General features: G+C 38.7%; 1 protein-coding gene across 2 annotated transcripts in view; it reads right to left on the reverse strand.

Annotated features, from left to right (window-relative positions):
• The window catches only part of Hs6st2 (heparan sulfate 6-O-sulfotransferase 2), a 285,280-nt gene that overhangs the window by 76,417 nt on the left and 189,697 nt on the right, over positions 1-19,166 (reverse strand). Inside the window, exon 3 of one of the 2 annotated variants that reach the window (XM_027946994.2) lies at positions 2,719-2,751. The exons of the other annotated variant lie outside the window; for it this stretch is intronic. Within the exon in view, the coding sequence (XP_027802795.1) occupies positions 2,719-2,751 (33 nt within the window). The remainder of the gene's footprint in view (positions 1-2,718; positions 2,752-19,166) is intronic. 2 annotated transcript variants of the gene reach the window in all.

Below are 19,166 nucleotides of genomic sequence, written 5' to 3' on the forward strand. Positions count from 1 at the left end.
AAAATGCATGGTTTCATTTTAATCCTCATAATAATTCTATAAAATAGTTACATTTTACATGTGAGAGAACTAACTGAAGCCAACAGAGGTTAAATAAATGACTCAAGGTCTCACAGCTAGAGACAGTGCAAGGATTGGACTTGAGATTTGTTTGATTCGGAAAGCCCATGTTGTCAGTCACTGAATGTTTATGATAGTTAAGGTAATCTGTGTATGAGGGGAAATTAGTTGATATTGGTTAAATATCTCCTATTGCCAGGCATGTTACATAGAATATCTCCTTCCACACATACACCATCAACATCCTGGTTAGATTTAGGTAAACCTTATGAGGGCATATTTTACAAACTCTGATTTGGCTCGTTAGAAAATAAGTTGAAGCTATAGGATTCCAAAACAACCAGTTATAACTCAAATAGACTTACAGCAATTGTTCCCAATGGTTTGAAAGTTTAAAAAGAATGTGTGGCATCATTGATTTGGTGGATATTACCGATATTCAAATTACTGACAATCAGACTCATCTGAAAAATGAGAGAATTTGGCAGGTGTGATCTTAATGGCCCCTTCTAGCCTTGACTTTCTATGAATCATGTATGCAGGTCTGATGCCAATAAGTTTAAAAATATGGAATATGAAATAGAATGTAAATTCAGCAGCAAAACTGGCTGGTATGTGAACATCTTTATATTCATAAAATTTATAGAGGCCTATCATTAAGATATTATAAAAGCAAATTTTGTCTGTTCAAGACATTGATTGCTAGCAAACAAAAGCTTAAAAAATCCATCACAAAATGATACACTGAAAAATCTCACCAAATAATTTGCTCATATCCAACTGCAGACTTTATAAGATACAGTTGGCTCTCAGAGAGAGATAAAGAGGGAAAGAGAGAGAGAGAGTAACAAAAACTCTGGCAATTTGTTTTTGCTGTCTATAGAAAAACAAATGAGGTTCTGGTCTGAAGCAATTAGTATCACTGTTAATTGTCATGCATGTAACAATAATACTAGGCATTTGGGATGGCTTCCACTGATTGTTCCCTTCTTCCTCTGGATTACAAAAATCCATTCAGGCAAGTAAATAATAGCAAGTACTTATGCAAATTGTTAATTATGAGGCAGAGATAATCATAATCTTATACATTTATGAAACTGCTCATACAATGGGGACTACCAAATGAATTGTTGCTTTATTATTTTACTAGTGGTTTAAAAATATGCTAGCCTTGCAAATAGTTTTCATATATCATTTAGGCCACCAGAATTCAAAAATGGCCCCACTGATATTTACCAAAGCATTTCTTTTCCACCTCACCATCTGTATTTCTCTTTTCTTTCACTTTAACTAAGACCAGGTAGAAGTTGCTCTGATGTAACTTCTGGTCCAACTGATCAGCAAAAAGAAAATAAAATTCTGAACACTTTCCCTATAGAAACTATTATAGGGAGAAGAGTTCCTGCCTCATTGACCATTCTCTTAATGGTCATGGTCATCTACTTTATTTTATTTCAGACATGAGAAAATTAAGGCTCAGAGTGGTAACAACACTTGATCAAAGTCACCCAATTAGACAGTAGCAGAAGCTGTCTTACCACCAAGACATATCTAATCTATGATCTTTAAATGCCATCCCATACTCATATGATTAAGTTCCTATGCAAATCTATACCTTTCATGTCAATGACTTACAATATGATTGTAAAATTACTGAATTTATTATTCTCAGTTGTCAAGTAAATTCCCCAAGGAATATGGAAATGGAAGGAATATGCAAACCCAGCTGCTGAAAGCTAAACTGGGCATCTTAAAATTGGCCCATCTAATCTATTTTCATGGGAGTCTGCCCTTATGGAGGAATGCCAAATTGATAGCCTTTGCTTTCCCTAATCTATTTGGCCAGGAAACACAGGGTGGTATGCAGGTGGGTAGGAAGAGAAAACAGAGGCACTGGTAAATATTTCTGGGGCCAATAAGCCTACAGCAGGCCAACTACAATTTGGGGGAGCATCGTAACTTTAGAAGACAACATGCCAAGCAACTATGGCATGCTGTTACAAAATGACTTCTAATTCTCATTTGCCTCTTCAGCTCCAGTGGCAATATGATGCTATAGCCCATGGCACCAGTGGGCACTTTCCTGGAGCATTCTCAGTGCCTCCTCTCTCCCACAGAGAGGAACTTTCTTGTGCCTGATTAGATTTGTTCTCCTGCAGGGTTCATGTCATAAAGACCCCTGGCCTATGGGATTCCTCTGCCTTGCAAGTCTACATATTTGCATACTTTAAAAGAACTGATATTTTCACATAATTGATTTCCTTTCAAGGAAATGCTGATTTAGTTGTTCTCTAAACCACCATCCAGCTTATGGACAGGTAGGCATGCCTGAAGTCATATAAAGACCAGTTTGCCAATGGTGTGGGTCTTTGTAACTACACATTCTACTTATCCAATTTCAGCAAAAAGACAAAAAAAAAACTAATGACCTACTGCCCAACAGTCTGGGGTGGTGGTCCTGGACATTCATTTTACTTCTGAACTAGGTAAGCCTTCAGACCTGAAACTGCTGTTTTAAATGCAAAAAGAACCCTGGCAAGAATCTTTTCAAACAAAAAAAAATAACCATTTTAAAAAAATTAAACTGACAGACAATAGCAGAATCAATTATTCTATCTTTCTTGAGCTCAGTGAAACTAAAAATGCATTGTTACTTACCTCGCTGCGTCTAGAATCTGAAAAATCCTCCACCTGTTAAAGGAACAGTAAAACCAGTCGCTAGCAAGAGCTTGGCAAGAGAAGAGTTAAAATAATAAAAAATTTCTGTTTTACTTGGGTAGCATATTCTTCCAGCTTCCCAAACTGTAAGGAAATAGCTCATGGATGGCTTGCCCACTTTGTTCCCCAATAGCTCCTCTCAAATAATGGGGACAGCCTGAATCTCTGGGCTGCAAAGGCAGGGCAGCACTGAGAGCCAGCTCTCTGGAGGCCTGTGGCCTGGGAATAATGGATCTACTACTCACTCATGCTAATTCCATTTCCTTTCACAAAGAAGAATGGCAATAGAAGCAAAAAACAAAAAGCAATAAACCAAAAGGTGAACCAAGTCCAACCCCGTGGCATCACCAAAATGGAAACACTTGATTGAAAAGACCAAGGGAAAATATGCATGGATTTTTCACATTACCAGGAATATATGAAACACAAATAAAAGAAAAAGAATGATTAGACTTTGCTGATGCTCCATAAAAGATGAAAATTCAATGCACACACAAAGTGATATATAAATCATCTCTCTAGTCTCTTCCACCCAAACACAAGACATTCATCAAAGTAAACAATGTTTCTCTAATTCACAAAACTTGCTTAGGTCTTCTTGTAATATATGTCTTAAGAAATATAGAACACTAATTCAACTGTGGGAATTTTTGATATTATCAGGAACTGTGAAGTTGTACAGAGGTTAGTTGCTAACTCGAGGATCCAAACGAGCTCAGGTAGCTTGACATTTCATTACAACAGAACAAGGGACATTACAGTATAGTAACACTTTTGTGCCCAAAGCAGGTTATATGGCCTGTGAATTTTCTTGGGAGAAATGTTTCTTCACATCAAATATGTCTAGAGGCTTTAGAGGTGAGTTAAGAGAGACTTTTAATAGTATAGCTAGCAGCAGAGCCCTTGCGCTGTCATTTGAAAAGTGACATCTGACTTATCATCAGTCCTGGTGTGGTTAAGCTGCCTCTTCTGCTTCTCAGTTGTTAAGACAGCTGGGGGAGCAAGTCTTAGGAGAAAAAACAAAGCAATATACCTGGTGAGTCCTGACATCAGATCTGTTTTTAAACAAGACATCCCCATGAGCTGACTTACCATCCAAGGCCCAATGTGTTATCTTCTACTCTGGCTGCAAGAAAGAATTAATCTAGAGTGTACTGACCTACCCCATAACTTAGAGTCCCCACAAAGCAAAGAGAAGCTAGGAGCCCTTGCACCACACATGGCCTTGTGAATTAAAAAAATACAACTTGGGTTAAAAAAGAAAACTAACAACAAGAAAACACTTTTCAAAATAAAATAAAGCTATATGTTGATTCTTTATAGTGGAAAATTCCAAAGTCAAATATGCAGCAGTTTCTAAAACCATAATTTTCATTTCATTGTACTAATGGAAATCTTCAAATAATGTAAATATATACATAATTGATTTGTATCAGGCCTGGATCAAAGTTAACTTTAATCAGGGAACTATTGCCTCTTGAGATTATAATTATTTTTTAATTTCTATATTAACTTCTCAACCACATATTAAAGTGTGCTCAGTGATTTCACAGAGAAAACTTTTGGAAGCACATTGCCTTACCTGGGAGTCAAGATGACCAGATGTGGAGTATTCAATGATGATCCATGAAGATATTACAGGTGCATCAATTGAAGGGGTGGATGGTCATTGAAAGTTTACCAAAGGCCATGGGGGAAAAGGTTGGGGGAAAAAAGGAGAGGCATAGTGATTAGAAAAAAATAAATTAATTGTTAAGGCCCTACTACATATATACACATACACTCTCTGGGAAGGTTCTCCTTTTATCATTTATTGATGCCATTTATTTTTTATTTTAATATTTAATTGATTTTATTTTTTAAATACATGACAGTGGAATGCATTACAATTCTTATAACACATATAGAGCGCAATTTTTATATCTCTGTATATAAAGTATGTTCACACCAATTCATATCTTCATACATGTACTTTGGATAATAATGATCATCACATTCCACCATTCTTGCTAACCCCCTGCCCCCTCCCTTCCCCTCCCACCCCTCTGCCCTATCTAGTGTTCATCTATTCCTCCCATGCTCCCCCTCCTTACCCCATCATGGGTCAGTCACCTTATATCATAGAAAACAGTTGGCATTTGCTTTTGTGGTATTGGCTAACTTCACTTAGTATTATTTTCTCCAAGGCTATCCATTTACCTGCAAATGCCATGATTTTATTCTCTTTTATTGCTGAGTAATAGTCCATTGTGTGGGAAGGTTCTTAAATTATTTTTTAATTCTTCCAGAAAGACCCTTTAATTGTGATGTGTCATTCAAAAATATTATCTATCATGTGGACCTTGTTTGAGGCATTGAGGATACACCATGAAGAAAACAGACAAAAGTTCCTGCCTCTACAATGCTGGAAATCTTGGGGAATGTTTTTAGGCCATCTGCTTGGAAAAAGAGTTCCACTGAAACAGACCATATATTATCAACTCTAGGAAAGAGTTTCTCTTCATTTTATTTATGCCTTTATTTATAATAATAATCTGAGACCCAATAATATAATCTGAGACCCAATAGTCTTAGATTCAACATTTGTATTAAAAAGACTTTTCTTCCTAATTGAAAAAGATATTATAAATTCATGATTTCTCCCCTGTGGAAAGCCCTCTCAAAAGGATGTCAAACAGGTTTCTCTTCAGTTGGGCCATTTCCTGCCCATAGACCTCTCATGCTTGTATCTTGAAATCCTTTGAAGACAGAAAGTCTCTCAAAAGCAGTTTCATAATACTGTAATCCCACATCCTAACAGAGTTTTTCTCACTGACTGCAGTTGTGTTCTCTAGGAGCTGGCCCAGGTGACACACTGAGATTGGATTCCTCAGCTCTCAACAAGCTGCATCCTGGGAAAGCAATAGCAGTAGGTGGACAAAAAGTAACCCTGGTCAACCTGCCCATGACCTAGATGCTGGCTAGAGGAGAAACAAGAGTAATATTTTTCTGGGCCAGGTTCAAGATGATGTGATCAGTTTCTCAAATGGAAGCATCTGCCTAAAAATTTCAAATATCAGAGAAAAGAAAAAATAAAAGTGAAGGGAATACAAATATATCACTGGAATAACAGGAATTTGGGAGCGACCTGGGAGTCTGCAAACTCTAGATGGATATTCATGCTAGCCAGGACACTTTCATATTATGACATTCTTAGGGCTGGTGCTTAGGGCTTCAGAAACCGAAGTAAAATAATCCACTTAGATATTAAGGACCAAATTAAGACCTAGGAAAAACAGGATGATGTAAAAATCCAGTAGTCCTTGCTTGAGAATCAGGATCCCTGGTTTTAATTCTGTTTACCATTGACTCATTTGATCTTGGACCAAATCTCTTTTCCACCTTCTCAGAGAGCTATAGGAGATGAAGGAAGTCAACAGGTTGGTTTATAAAAATCCCCCACTTCCAGGTTGGAGTTGTGGCTCAGTGGTAGAGTGCTTGCCTAGCACGTGTGGGGCACTGGGTTCGATTCTCAGTACCATATAAAAATAAATAAATAAAATAAAGGTCTATCAACAACTAAAACATATTTTTTTTAAAAAAAATTCCCCACTTCCAATAGTTTTTATTTATCTAATAGCTTTACTTTCCATCTTAGGACTAAGTTAGTTAAAAGTGCACTAATCTCTAGTTGTTTTCATAGTACCACCTGCCACTAGTAGCTCAGAGAGCCAGAACCCAGTATTCTAGTTTATAAGTAAGTGAGAACATGGCTAAAACAATAATGGCCAAATTGAAATGTGGCCGAACATCATACTGTCCAGGGAAACCGCTTTGTTTATTTGAAGTATAGAGTGGTTGGTTCTTTATGATGGAAAATTTATACAAAGAAAGTTAATTGAGAAAAACAATGAAAACCTAATTGATGAAAAATTGATTCTTCTCTTCCCCATACACACACCCATTTCTCTTTCTGCTCATGTAGATTCTCATCTGCCAAGAGCCGGGGATATTGGTAATGGCCACCCATCAACAAAGACCTCCATAGTCCACACACTCCCAGATAAAAGCTAGATGGATGATCTGATTTTGTGAAGGATGGTTTCAAATCCCACATCAATACTGTTTTGGTCTGATTGCAAATCTGTAGCACATAATACACTCTGTGGGAAGCAACTGCCTACCATTTTTCCAGAACTGCCAAGCAAATGGTCCATTCAACCTCTCTACTTTCTGACATTGGACTGGTTTTTTCACTCTCTTTCCAGCTTCCACACCAGAGTTGTGCCTTTGATTTCCTACCTTCTCCCTTCACAGGATGTCCTTCCACCTTCATCCTGGTCTGACCTAGAATATCGCTGCCCAGTAACCCACCATACCTTTTAAAAATCTTACAACATATTCTTTATCTGATCTCTGAAGGTCAAGTAGAGTATATCCTAGTGAAAAAAAAAGACTTACATTCTGCTTGCTAATTTGGTCTCTCTAAATGAGTAATAGTCTCCAAAGTCTCAGGCAAAGGACTCTGTTCAAACTGGTGGAAGCAAATAGAGGTGCCAGATAAAGGGCCTGAATATCTGATAAGGCCCTAGGAAAAACATGCTACTTGCCTATTTCACTTGCTAAATGTGAAAAATACTCATCCTTAGCCTTTTGCTTCTACACAGGCCTGAGAGGCAGTATGGGGTAATGAAATATGCCCAGGAGTCACACAGATTGGTTTTTAGTCCCTTTAATTTACTAATTACATGACACTGCAAAAGTGCCTTAATATATCAGCTTCATTTCCTCACCTACAAAATGGGGACAAGTACTGTGCTCAAGATACTTGTGAAGATTACATGAGATCATGCATGTTGACCCAGTAGCAGAGTACAAGGATCAGAGTCAGCCTGAAATTATATATATGATTATTTTTACTAAGGATGAATATGGCAAGTAAGAGAATAATTCAAAATGATGATGAATCTGTGGCAGGTCAGGAACATAGCTTCAAAGCTGTTGTCATGGAACCATCTTGCTGTCCTGGGAACACAACAAGACTGCCAAAGCCAGTGCTTAAAAGCACCTGCATGTGAAAGGCCACATTGAAAGCAACCACATTTATTGATAGAATGGATGTGTCCTGACACCGGTGTTCTACTGTTTGATCACACTGCCTTCTTCCTTGTTCCATGCCAAGTCCACTAGAAATTATGCATATATTGTGACAGGGAGTTTCTCATGTTTGGCCTGAAAATATTAAAATCTAGAACATTCTTTCTATCTTTTATTCTTTGAGTATTTGTTTTAATACCCTGAGGCCCAGAACTTGGCACAACTGTGAGGTCCCCTAAGTTTGTTTAACTGCTCCTTTCACAGTGTCTCCCTTCCCTCAAGATATTAAACTTGCTTTCCAGACCCATTTTGCCTTTTTACTCCTTTGCAGCTGACAAGGATTTCAATCTGATTCTTGCCTTTGGGTAAGAGCATCTGAAGATTATAGAGCCTTCTAGACTCAGAGAAATGACCTTAAATTGATTCAATCTACAGTCCTGTGACAGTTAAACAGAACAGTTTATAATCCTGGGTTCTTACAATCTGAGACCTACACGGAAACACTCCTGTATTTCTCTGAGACAGTAGGGGCAAAGTCAGAGTAGGCAAATTTGTCTTCAGTGCCCAATCTTGCCATCAGGTCTCCCACACATCCCACTAGCTCCCCAGGCAACTGTGCCTGGACATGATTGAGATTCTGGCTAGTGCTTAGTACACAATATATATTAGGAGCCACCTCACTTGAGCTTACCAGGCCAATTTGGACCATAAAGCTAAATGAATGATTAATATCAGCAGACCAGCCCCTTTGAGCTGGCAAGTCCTTTCACTGTCATCTCTATTGATAACATGAAGTCACCTTTTATCCCAAGATGCCTGCTACAACTTGTTTGATTCAGAACTCAAGTGGTTGCTATTAAAAAAACTCATGGAGGGGCTGGGATTATGGCTCAGTGGTAGAGAGCTCGTCTAGCACGTGCAAGGCCCTGGATTCAATTCTCAGCACCACATTAAATAAATAAATAAATAAATAAATAAATAAATAAAATAAAGATATTGTGTCCAATAACAACTAAAAAATAAATATAAAAAAACTCATGGAAAGTTCTTTCTGCAGCCATCAATCATAAACTCTGAGGGTCAAAAGATGTCTTTTATAGACCATTAGAGGTATGCAACCCTTCCAAATCTTGAGAACCCATGGGGGCAGGGACACGCTGCAGATCACAGAGCATCTCAGTGGCAGTGTTGAGACAAGACCCAAGTCTACTGGTCCTTTTCCTTGATAGCATACCACCAATCTTGTGTCTACCAGAGCATGCATAAAGACAGCATGCAAGCAGGCACCTTCTCTCCAAGACACAGGATCAGAACCCTTCAGCAGCAAGTGTTACAAAAGACTGGGAAAACAACCATAAAAAATTGCAAACATTTTAAGCTCTTCTTTTCCCATAGCTGTTAACTTGTAAATACATCTTCCTATGCTTCTCTCTCACATTTTGTTTTTTGGCTAAAGTTTGCTTTTTTACTACATTACATGTTAATAATCATTTTTTTTTTCCATTTGAGAAATAATGCCTATTACCTGGGCCTTGCATTGCCAAAGCACCAAACAAATTTTGGAACAAAGTGGACATGATGAGGCTGACTGCTGAATGGCCTTTAAAAACAGTGTTTCCTTATCTGTTAGTGAGTGGTGAATTCTCAGTTGCAGATGTCTTCTCTATGTTGTTTGTTGTCTCTAGTCTTTACAAATCACCCTGCTCTTCCTCCCCTCACTCCCACCCTGCCCACCAGATTTTAGTAAAAAATCTCCCATTTTGGCATCATAAGAGTGCCCTCTAGTGCTGATCTAATTAAGAATCTGGAGACTGGGATTCTTGTGTTTCATGGGAAATGGGTTTGTCTACAACTTGTCTTTGGCTATGGTAGGATATATTCCTTCTGAAATTTCTACAGCACCTGTTTGACAATTCAGTCTTTCAGAAAGCAGCAAAAGTGTATTTTTCCCCCCTATGGAACAAACAAAGCAAAACAAAAGGGAGGGCCATAAAATAAAGCCTGACTTTTCCTGCCTCCTGAGATGCTTTGCCACTCATGATGCAAGGCTCCTATTTGAGATATAAAATAAGGTGCAGAGACAGGCTGACTCCATCAACTGAAAGTTAACAGCTATTTTCAGATATTCCTTGGAGCTCCCTCAATGCAAAACATCTGTATTTGTATGATAGGTTCCACATTCCTTCAGTTTGGTCACATATACACTTTTTCTTTGTAGGAAGGAAAGAATCAATTAAGAATCCCTTGGAAATTTTCTGAGTGTAACAGGGCTTGCTTTCTGTTACAGAAGGTCTGAAAAATGTTTCACTTATAATATCAATATAAATATGTGCTGGGGGTTTCATTTTATCCCATTTTATTTCTTTCTTTTTTTGAGAGAGAGAGAGAGAGAGAGAGAGAGAGAGAGAGAGAGAGAGAGAAGGAGTGAGAGATAATTTTTTTTTTTTAGTTTTCGGCGGGCACAACATCTTTGTATGTGGTGCTGAGGATCGAACCCGGGCCGCACGCATGCCAGGCGAGCGCGCTACCGCTTGAGCCACATCCCCAGCCCCTATCCCATTTTATTTCCATGCTTCAGATTTTGGGGTCTGGACGATCCATGATGAATGCTATCTCAGCACTGGTTCAAATCAGCTGGAAGGTTCTACTGTACCTTTTATAGTCCGCTTCATAAGGGGTTGCTACTTTATTGAATCCCAGATCTTTTGTGCTAATATAGTCAAAGGATGGCAAGCTGCCAACATGAGATTTCACTGCTTCATTCATATTTTAACGTGTTTAAAACACGGGGAATGGAAAAGTCCCCAATAAGTAATGATTTAGCCAGCACTCAAATAAAGATTGAGATCATTTTCAAGAAATGTTCAGTCAAGTCACTACCAGGATCGACAGTGCCAACACATGGAATGGTCCATTCTGGACATATATCACCAGCTTTCAGCAAAAAGTTTAAGTCTCTATTGAAGTCAAAGCATGGTAAGTACTGAATTTGTTCCAAAACCACTGAACAAACCACTGGATTTGTTTCTTCAAAGCAGTCCAAAATGAAGAGTGAACAGTGCACCTAGTTAAGAGGCAATGTGCTATTGTGGCATGCACAGAGTACCAAGCTTGGCAACCATGTTTAAATCCCAGCTCCTGTACCTCTCTTTCGTTGCTTTAAACCTGTTTCATTTTTCTCAACAAAACTGTAACATCTCTATGACCTTCAAAAATATCTAACAGAGGGCAAAATTCAGGTGATCAATAGAAATCTGTTAGATTCAATGTGCCCAGCAATTCTGATGAAAAAAAATGAGAAATATCCTACATTGCCCAGATGTTTCCAAAGATCTAAATGTATGGGGTCAAGTAAATGAAACCTCTGGATTATGGATTTTATTATCAAAAATGTGTGGTAATAACATTAAGCCACTGCCATTCTTGCCTGCATGTACCTTACTAGTCTCTATCTATGTGACAAATCCATATGTCTAGGGCTGTGCTTGAGACCCCTGGCTAAACAGTACTTTCTATTTGACAGGTGTTATGTTCCTAGTTGAATCACCCTGTTGCTATTGATGGATGCACTGTTTTTGAAAAATCATGCCCAGCTCAATAGTTCTGTGGGCTTTGGACACCTTTCTATGTGAAGATATAGCACTATTGTTAAGCAAAGACTTTTTTCATGAAGAAAGTGATATGTTTTCATTGCTGGATTCTTAGTTTCATGTCTTAGCTGCAATTTCAAAACCAGGGCCCCAGATTCCCAGTGTTTTTGCCCCAAGAATACAAAGTACAGGGCAAATTTGCTAAAGCATCTGGAATACACAGGCTATCATTTCTAGAATTGTCAGAAATTATACCTGAAGGACAAATAACAACCAAATCATTAGCTAACATTTAATTGGTGCTTATTATGTGCTAGGCTGCATAGACTTTACAAGAATCATTTCATCCAGCACACAAGTCTATACTCATTGTGTAGATGAGAAAACTGAGGCTCAAGGAGAAAAGTAGAATCTTTGGTAGGGTCTGCATTCCAATTTAGAGTCGTAGGATGTCAGCACCCAAGCTTGTTGGCCACTCAGCAGTTCATTTGACCTTCACTGCAGCCCTTTGAGGGAGGCATCATTTTCATTTTACAGGGACGTCAGACAAGCCTCAGAGTTAACTTGCTCAAGGTTACGCAGATAAACAGTGAAGGCAGTAGCTTAGGAATATTCAATATTCCCTGGCTCCAGTTACACCTTGCACATTGCACTCTTTGTCATGCCTCCAAGTGGGAATGATGTGCAAATCATCATCTCTGGGCACGGGACACTTCCACCAAGAGCTGGGGATTGCACCCTACTTACTGTCTGTACAAGGCTGCAGCAAGCTCTCAAGCACTTTCTTGTACGCCTCTTTGAGCTTCTCATGAGACTATTTTTCATTTTAAATTCCAAGATAAACTTGCAGGCTATGAGTGCCAAGCACTTGAATACAGAAGGAACAGAGGTAGTAGCTCATTTGAAGATGAAAACCTGGTGTAAATCTTCCCCATAGCCAGGCTGTTCCCCTAGGGCATAAATCAGGTGCCAGTGGGTGGGCCAGGGGCTTGCAGAAAAAATCAGGTTGACAGGCAGATCTGGTCTCTTTTTCTGGAGCAGTGGAGGTGGGGTTGCTTTTTTCTATTAAATCTGTGTTTTTTATCCATAATAAAATGCCATTAAATTATATATAGACAGATCCCAGAAAGTTCAGGCAAAAAAAGAAAGAAAGAAATTGGAAAGAAGAGTATATACTTTATTCCAGAAAGACCATGTAATTACAGTGGTAAGAGAGGAACTGTTGCTTTGGGAAAGAGTTGTGACTGTCAAATGACTGCGTCCATTTTCTCATGTGACAAGCCAGACCATTCACAATTGACCTTGACTTAGTTCAAAGACTATCAAAACTGGAAGGTGCCATCAATCCCAAACTCTGTATTTGCAGGTCCTGGGAGAAAAGGGAGCTTGTACAGGGCCATATAGTTCAGAACAGGGCCATCCCCACCTCCTAGACCTCATGCAGCAATCTGCACTAGAGGGATGGGAATAAAAAAGCCAATTGGGATCCAGCAGCATTTGTCACTTAAGTAGAACAATAATCCTGTAAGATATTCTTTCTTATCTCCATTTATAGACAAGGAAACTGAGTCTCAGAGAGATGTAGCCACCTTGCCCAAAGTCATGCAGCCAATACACAGAGAATGAGGCTTGCAGGTGGGTTTGACTCCAAGGGCTATGCGCTTTTCACACTGGCAATGTGGGGGCCCCCTGATTTTTCTGTGGCCATCTTCCAAATAGAAAGGCGGTCCCTCCAAGTTACAAATTAGTTTTAATATGTTCATATTTTGTAACTGTTGTGATAATGGGATGAAGACTCAATTGCAAGTTCAGATTCAATAAAACCTTGGCTGGCATCTGGACAAAGCCTTGGCTGCTGTCTGGTTCTTGGCTTTTCAAGAACACATTTGGACTGCCCTTGGCCTCTGGACCCAAAGGCAACAGGGAACCATCAGAATAGCATATCATTTCCTTCATAAATGTAGAGAGCTATGTAACCCTCCACAGAAACTGCTATGCCACCTCAGGCTGCTGAGACTTCCTATCCAGGAAATAAGGAAGCACTGACCATGGCATTCAAGCTTCCTGCTCAGGGCAGGAGATACAGCTGACACTGCATTGGGCATTACTCAGTGCAAGGTCTCCACACATGTGCCCTCAGAGAGTTCCACCTCAGCCGTCTTGTGGTAGCCCTGTAGCAGCAGATCAGTGTCTCCTCTTTCAGGAAAGCTGAAAGGCACTGAAATAGTGGGGACCGTCTCCAGGAATAGGAAGAGATTTTGGAAGTGCTTATTTGAAGCTGGACTTGCTGAATTGCTAATTGCACAAGTGGCACATCAGTAGACTGCTTGTCACTCCTCCTCATCAAACTGGGTGTGCTCTGTGGATCACAGTCAAGGCGGAAATCACCAGGCAGCTGGGTTTGGGTAAATTGAATCCTGGTTTCCCACTCACATATATTCCAATCAGTCTCTAACTACCCAACAGCTGGCAATTGCCCTTCACATTCTGGCTTTAAGCTACTCTGCCACCAGCCCCTCGTCCGGTGGGTAATGATCTGGAAACTCATAGGAGTTGCTCCTATAAGGGAAGCCCAATTGAAAGGGACCTTTCTCCAGATAAATCATTGGAATATACCTGGACCAGTTGTTTTACATTTTGGATGGAAGTCTCTCTCAAAACATGGGCACATCTCTCTTTCATTCAAATTGTATTCTTTTTTTTTCTGACATTTATCTAAACTTCTAACAGCTTTATTAAGATAAAATTCACATACTAGGGCTGGGGTTGTGGCTCAGTGGTAGAGTGCTTGCCTAGCATGCGTGAGGCACTGGGTCTGATCCTCAGCACCACATAAATAAATAAAATAAAGGTACATTGACAACTAAATATTTTTAAAAATTCATATACTATACAATTCCCCTATTTACAGTGCACAATTTAGTGGGTTTTAGTGTGTTTACAGATAGCACCAACATCACCAGTCAATTTTAGAACATTTTAACCACCTCTCAAAGAAACCCTGTATAGAGCTATAGTAACAAAAACAACATGGTATTGGCACCAAAACAGACATGAAGATCAATGGAACAGAATACAAGACACAGAGACACACCCACATAAATACAATTATCTCATCCTAGACAAAGGTGCCATAAACATACATTGGAGAAAAGATAGCCTTTTCAACAAATGGTTCTGGGAACACATCCATAAGCAGCAAAATGAAAATAAACCTCTATATCTCACCTTGCACAAAACTCAACTCTAAGTGGATCAAATACCTAGGCATTAGACCAGAGATCCTACACCTACTAGAAGAAAAACTGGACCCAACTCTCCAACATGTGAGCTTAGGAACTGACTTCCTCACTATGACTCCTAAAGCATAGAAATAAAATCAAGAATCAATAAATGAGATGGTATCTAATTGAAAACCTTCTTCACAGCAAAGGAAATAATCAAGAACATGAACAGAGAGCCTACAGAATGGGAGAAAATCTTTACCACCAGTACCTTAGATAAGGCATTAATTTCAAGGATATATAAAAAACTCAAAAAAAAACCTTAACACCAGAAAAATAAATAACCCAATCAATAAATGGGCAAAGGTACTGAACAAATACTTCACAAAAGAAGAAATACAAAAGTCAAAAAATATGAAAAAATGTTCAACATCTCTAGCGATTAGAGAAATGCAAATTAAAACTACACTGGGATTTTCCATCTCACTCTAGTCAGAATGGCAATTATAAAGAATACAAGTAACAATAAATGTTGGTGGGTATTTGGGGAGAAAGATACTCTCATACATTATTGGTGGCACTACAAATTGGTGCAACCACTGTAGAAAGCAGTATGGAGATTCCTTAGAAAACTTGTAGGAACCACCATTTGACCCAGTTATCCTAGTCCTTGATCTATACCCAAAGGACTTTAAAACAGCATACTATATTACTCAGTACTAAAAGAGAATAAAATCATGGCATTTGCAGGTAAATAAATGGAGTTGGAGAATATAATGCTAAGCAAAGTAAGCCAATCCCCCCAAACCAAATGCCTAATGTTCTCTCTTATATAAGGATGCTGATTCATAATGGGGATGGAGAGAGCGTGGGAGGAATAGACGAACTCTAGATAGGGCAAAGCAGAGGAAGGGGAAGGGAGGGGGCATGGGGATAGAAAAGGAATTGGAATGAGATGGATATCATTACTCTAGGTTTATGTATGAGGACACGAATGGTGTGACTCTACATTGTGTACAACCAGAGAGATGAAAAATTGTGCTCTATATGTGTAATATGAATTGAATGCATTTTGATCTCATATATAACAAATTAGAATGAATTTTAAAAACTCAGTCATCGAGGTAAATGATATTTCAGCATCATATTTTTAAAAAATCAAAATAAATGCCAACAAATCTACATGGAACCTGATATCTGTATCTATTAAAATACAGACCCACTCTCACCCTACACTTTAATGCCCCAGCCTCACTCACCTCCACATATCTCAGCCCTGTCCATGGACATGGCTTTATTTAAAATGTTGATAGTTTGCTCATCATGCATTTTTGCATTGACTTTTATTTAGTAAAAGGCTGCTTTAAGATTAAAAAAAACAGCATATTACAGTGATACAACCACATCCATGTTTATAGCAACTCAACTCACAACAGCCAAGCTATGGAGACAACCTAGGTGTCCATACAATGAATGAATGGATAAAGAAAATGTGGTATATACATACAATGGAATATTATTCGGCCTTAAAGAAGAATAAAACAATGGCATTTACTGGTAAATGGATGGAACTGGAGAATGCCATGCTAAGTGAAATAAGCAAATCCCCCCCAAAACAAAGGCTGAATGTTCTCTTTGATTTGTGGATTCTAACCCAAAACAGGGGAGGTTGGGGAGGGGAATAATAGGAATCCATTGGATTAGACAAAGAAAAATGAAGAGAAGTGAGGGGAGAGAAGAATAGGAGGGACAGAGAAATGAATTGGACAGAACTTTCCTATGTTCGTATATGAATACATGACCAGATTAACTCCACATCACATATAACCACAGGAGTGGGATCCTAAATAGTATAAGTTATACTCAGTGTATGTATAATTTGTCAAAATACATTCCACTGTCATATATAACTAAAAAGAACAAATAATAATTTTAAAAAGATAGGGACACCTAGGCTGCAGTGTACCAGGCGCTATTGACAACACAGATCCATTAAAGTTCACAGTATAATGAGAAAGAAAGAAAGAAAGAAAGAAAGAAAGAAAGAGATCTTGTGTATTTTAGCTCTCACTGCCATATCCTTGGTCCTCCCAGTCCATGAATAGCCATGAATCTATTTTCAGTCCGTATGGACTTTCCTATTCTGGATATTTCAAACACATGGATGAACAAAAATTGAAACAACCCAAGTTCCTATAGTGGGATGAATGAAAAAACAAAAGTGGCATAGCCATTTAATGGAATATTGTTCGGCCATAAACTGGTTTGAAGCTGTAATACATGCTACAACATAAATGAACCTCAAAAATCTTTTTGGTAGTCTTTTATGGCTGTTTTTTCCCACTTAGCATGAAGTTTTCAAAGTCCATCTGTGTTATGCATATTATCAACCCTTCATTCTTTTTCATGGCTCAAATAATGTTTCATTAGATAGATATAAAAACTTTTAAATAAAACACATCTAAGCAATCTCATTCTCACTCAGTAGTTAAGTCCACAGATCTGTCCTGAGTACCTGCAATAGAACAACTATTACCAGCACTGTGGATGGAACATAAAGATGAATAAAGAGGTACAATAAACCCATTAATTAATTCATTCAACAAACTTTCTGTTGAGTGTCTTCTATATGTCAGGAATTATGCTTAGGGAGTTGGAATTGAAAAATGAGCAAGACACATTCCTTGCCTTCCATGAGCTCACAGTAAGAAAAGCTGAATGTAAAATCATGCACCTTATATAGTAGCTCCATGAGATATAAATACTTAAAGGCCCTACCTGCAGGTTATAGTAAGTCTATTCTTGACTCTGAAGGAGTCTACGGCTCAGAACTAGGTTCTTCATTCTGCAAACATTTGTGAGAGAAGGTAGGCCAAGAGAGGGCAGTAGCCAAGGATTCAGGTGGATTTTGTTCATTTGCTTTGCATTTTTCATTTGAAGTAAAATTCATGTAACACAAAATGAACCATTGTAAAGGGTATAATTCAGTGGAATTTGGTACAGTCGCATGTTGTACAACCACTACCTCTAGCTAGTTCCAACACATTTTCATCATCCCAAAAGAAAACCTTGTACCCTTTGAACAGTCACTCCCTCTTCCCACTCCCCTTGGCACCTGGCAAATCTGGTTTCTGTCTCTGGATTTGCCTATTCTGGATTACTTTACTAAGTGGAGTTATATAATATGTGGCCTTTTGTGTCTGGCTTCTTTCACTCAGCATAAAATTTTTGATGTCCACCCATGTTGTAGCATGTATCAGATCTTCGATCCTGTTTATGATTGAAAAATATCCCATTGAATAGGGCCACTTCATTTATTCATTCACTGATGAGCATTTACATGGTTTCCATTTTTTTCACTATCAAGATTAATGCTGCTGTGAAGATTCAAGAAAAAGATTTTGTGTGGACATGTTTTCATCTATCCTAGGTATATGCTTAAGAGAAGCATTGCTGGATCATATGGTAATACTATGTTTAGATTTTTGAGAAACTGCCAAACTGTTTTCTATAGCAGCCACACCATTTTACATTCCCACCAGCAATGTACAAGGGTTCCAGTTTCTCCTGAGATTCAGCTTTATTTTTAACTCCCAGAGAAGAGTTCCATTAAATTAGAGATACCCAATTAGCCCAAATGATGGACCATAATTTGGGCATTTGGTGGGGCCTCTTTATTATTACTTAGGCCAGCAGGGAAAACAAAGTAAATGCTTTATCAGATGCTTCTGGGCATGCTCACAGACCGAAGGAGAAAGTCAACAGGTCCCATGGAGTGCTTGTTGAACTGTTCCCTGACCTACGTCAATGGGATTCACAGTACCAGGCTCAGTAGAGGACTGAGAAGAGAATATTCTCGGCTATAAAAGCCAAGCCAAGCCAAATCCAGGAGGTGATTTTGTGAAAGAAATGACAGAAAATCAATGATGACTCTGGCAATAGGGAAAGAACAGTACAGCCATCTCTATTACACAAGAAATTAGAAGAAGCCCATGGTATTCAACACTGGCTTCTGTCCCTTGGAATAATGGTGTGACATAAATCTAGAAAATAAATAATAATGATGAATGCCTAGCTTTAAAGATGACGACACATAAGTATATCACTGAAACTTGCCTTTATGGCCTGTCTCTCTCCTTCAGTGATTAGACAGCTCCACAAATATTGAATCTACTCCTCCTCCAGCCTATATCACTCCCTGGGCAGGTCAGCTTCATTCTGGGGAGGCATTAAATCTTTCAAGCCACTCAATGCCATTTTGTGCAGTGAAACTGTCACTGTCAATGATGACATACATGCCACTCACTGTCCAGGAAAACTAAGGCACAATCCCAAAGACCCCTCCTCAAAGTGTAAAAGTTTACATCTTTATAGAAAAGACTCAGGGATGATATTTCAACAATCTTGATCAGTCCCAAATCTTTGGGTGGATCTTCAATAACATAAGATTATCTAAATCTTTACAATGTGCTGGGCTCAGTACTGAATGTCTGCAATC

Source organism: Marmota flaviventris, chromosome X (genome assembly GCF_047511675.1).
Source record: "Marmota flaviventris isolate mMarFla1 chromosome X, mMarFla1.hap1, whole genome shotgun sequence".
Lineage (NCBI taxonomy): Eukaryota > Metazoa > Chordata > Mammalia > Rodentia > Sciuridae > Marmota > Marmota flaviventris.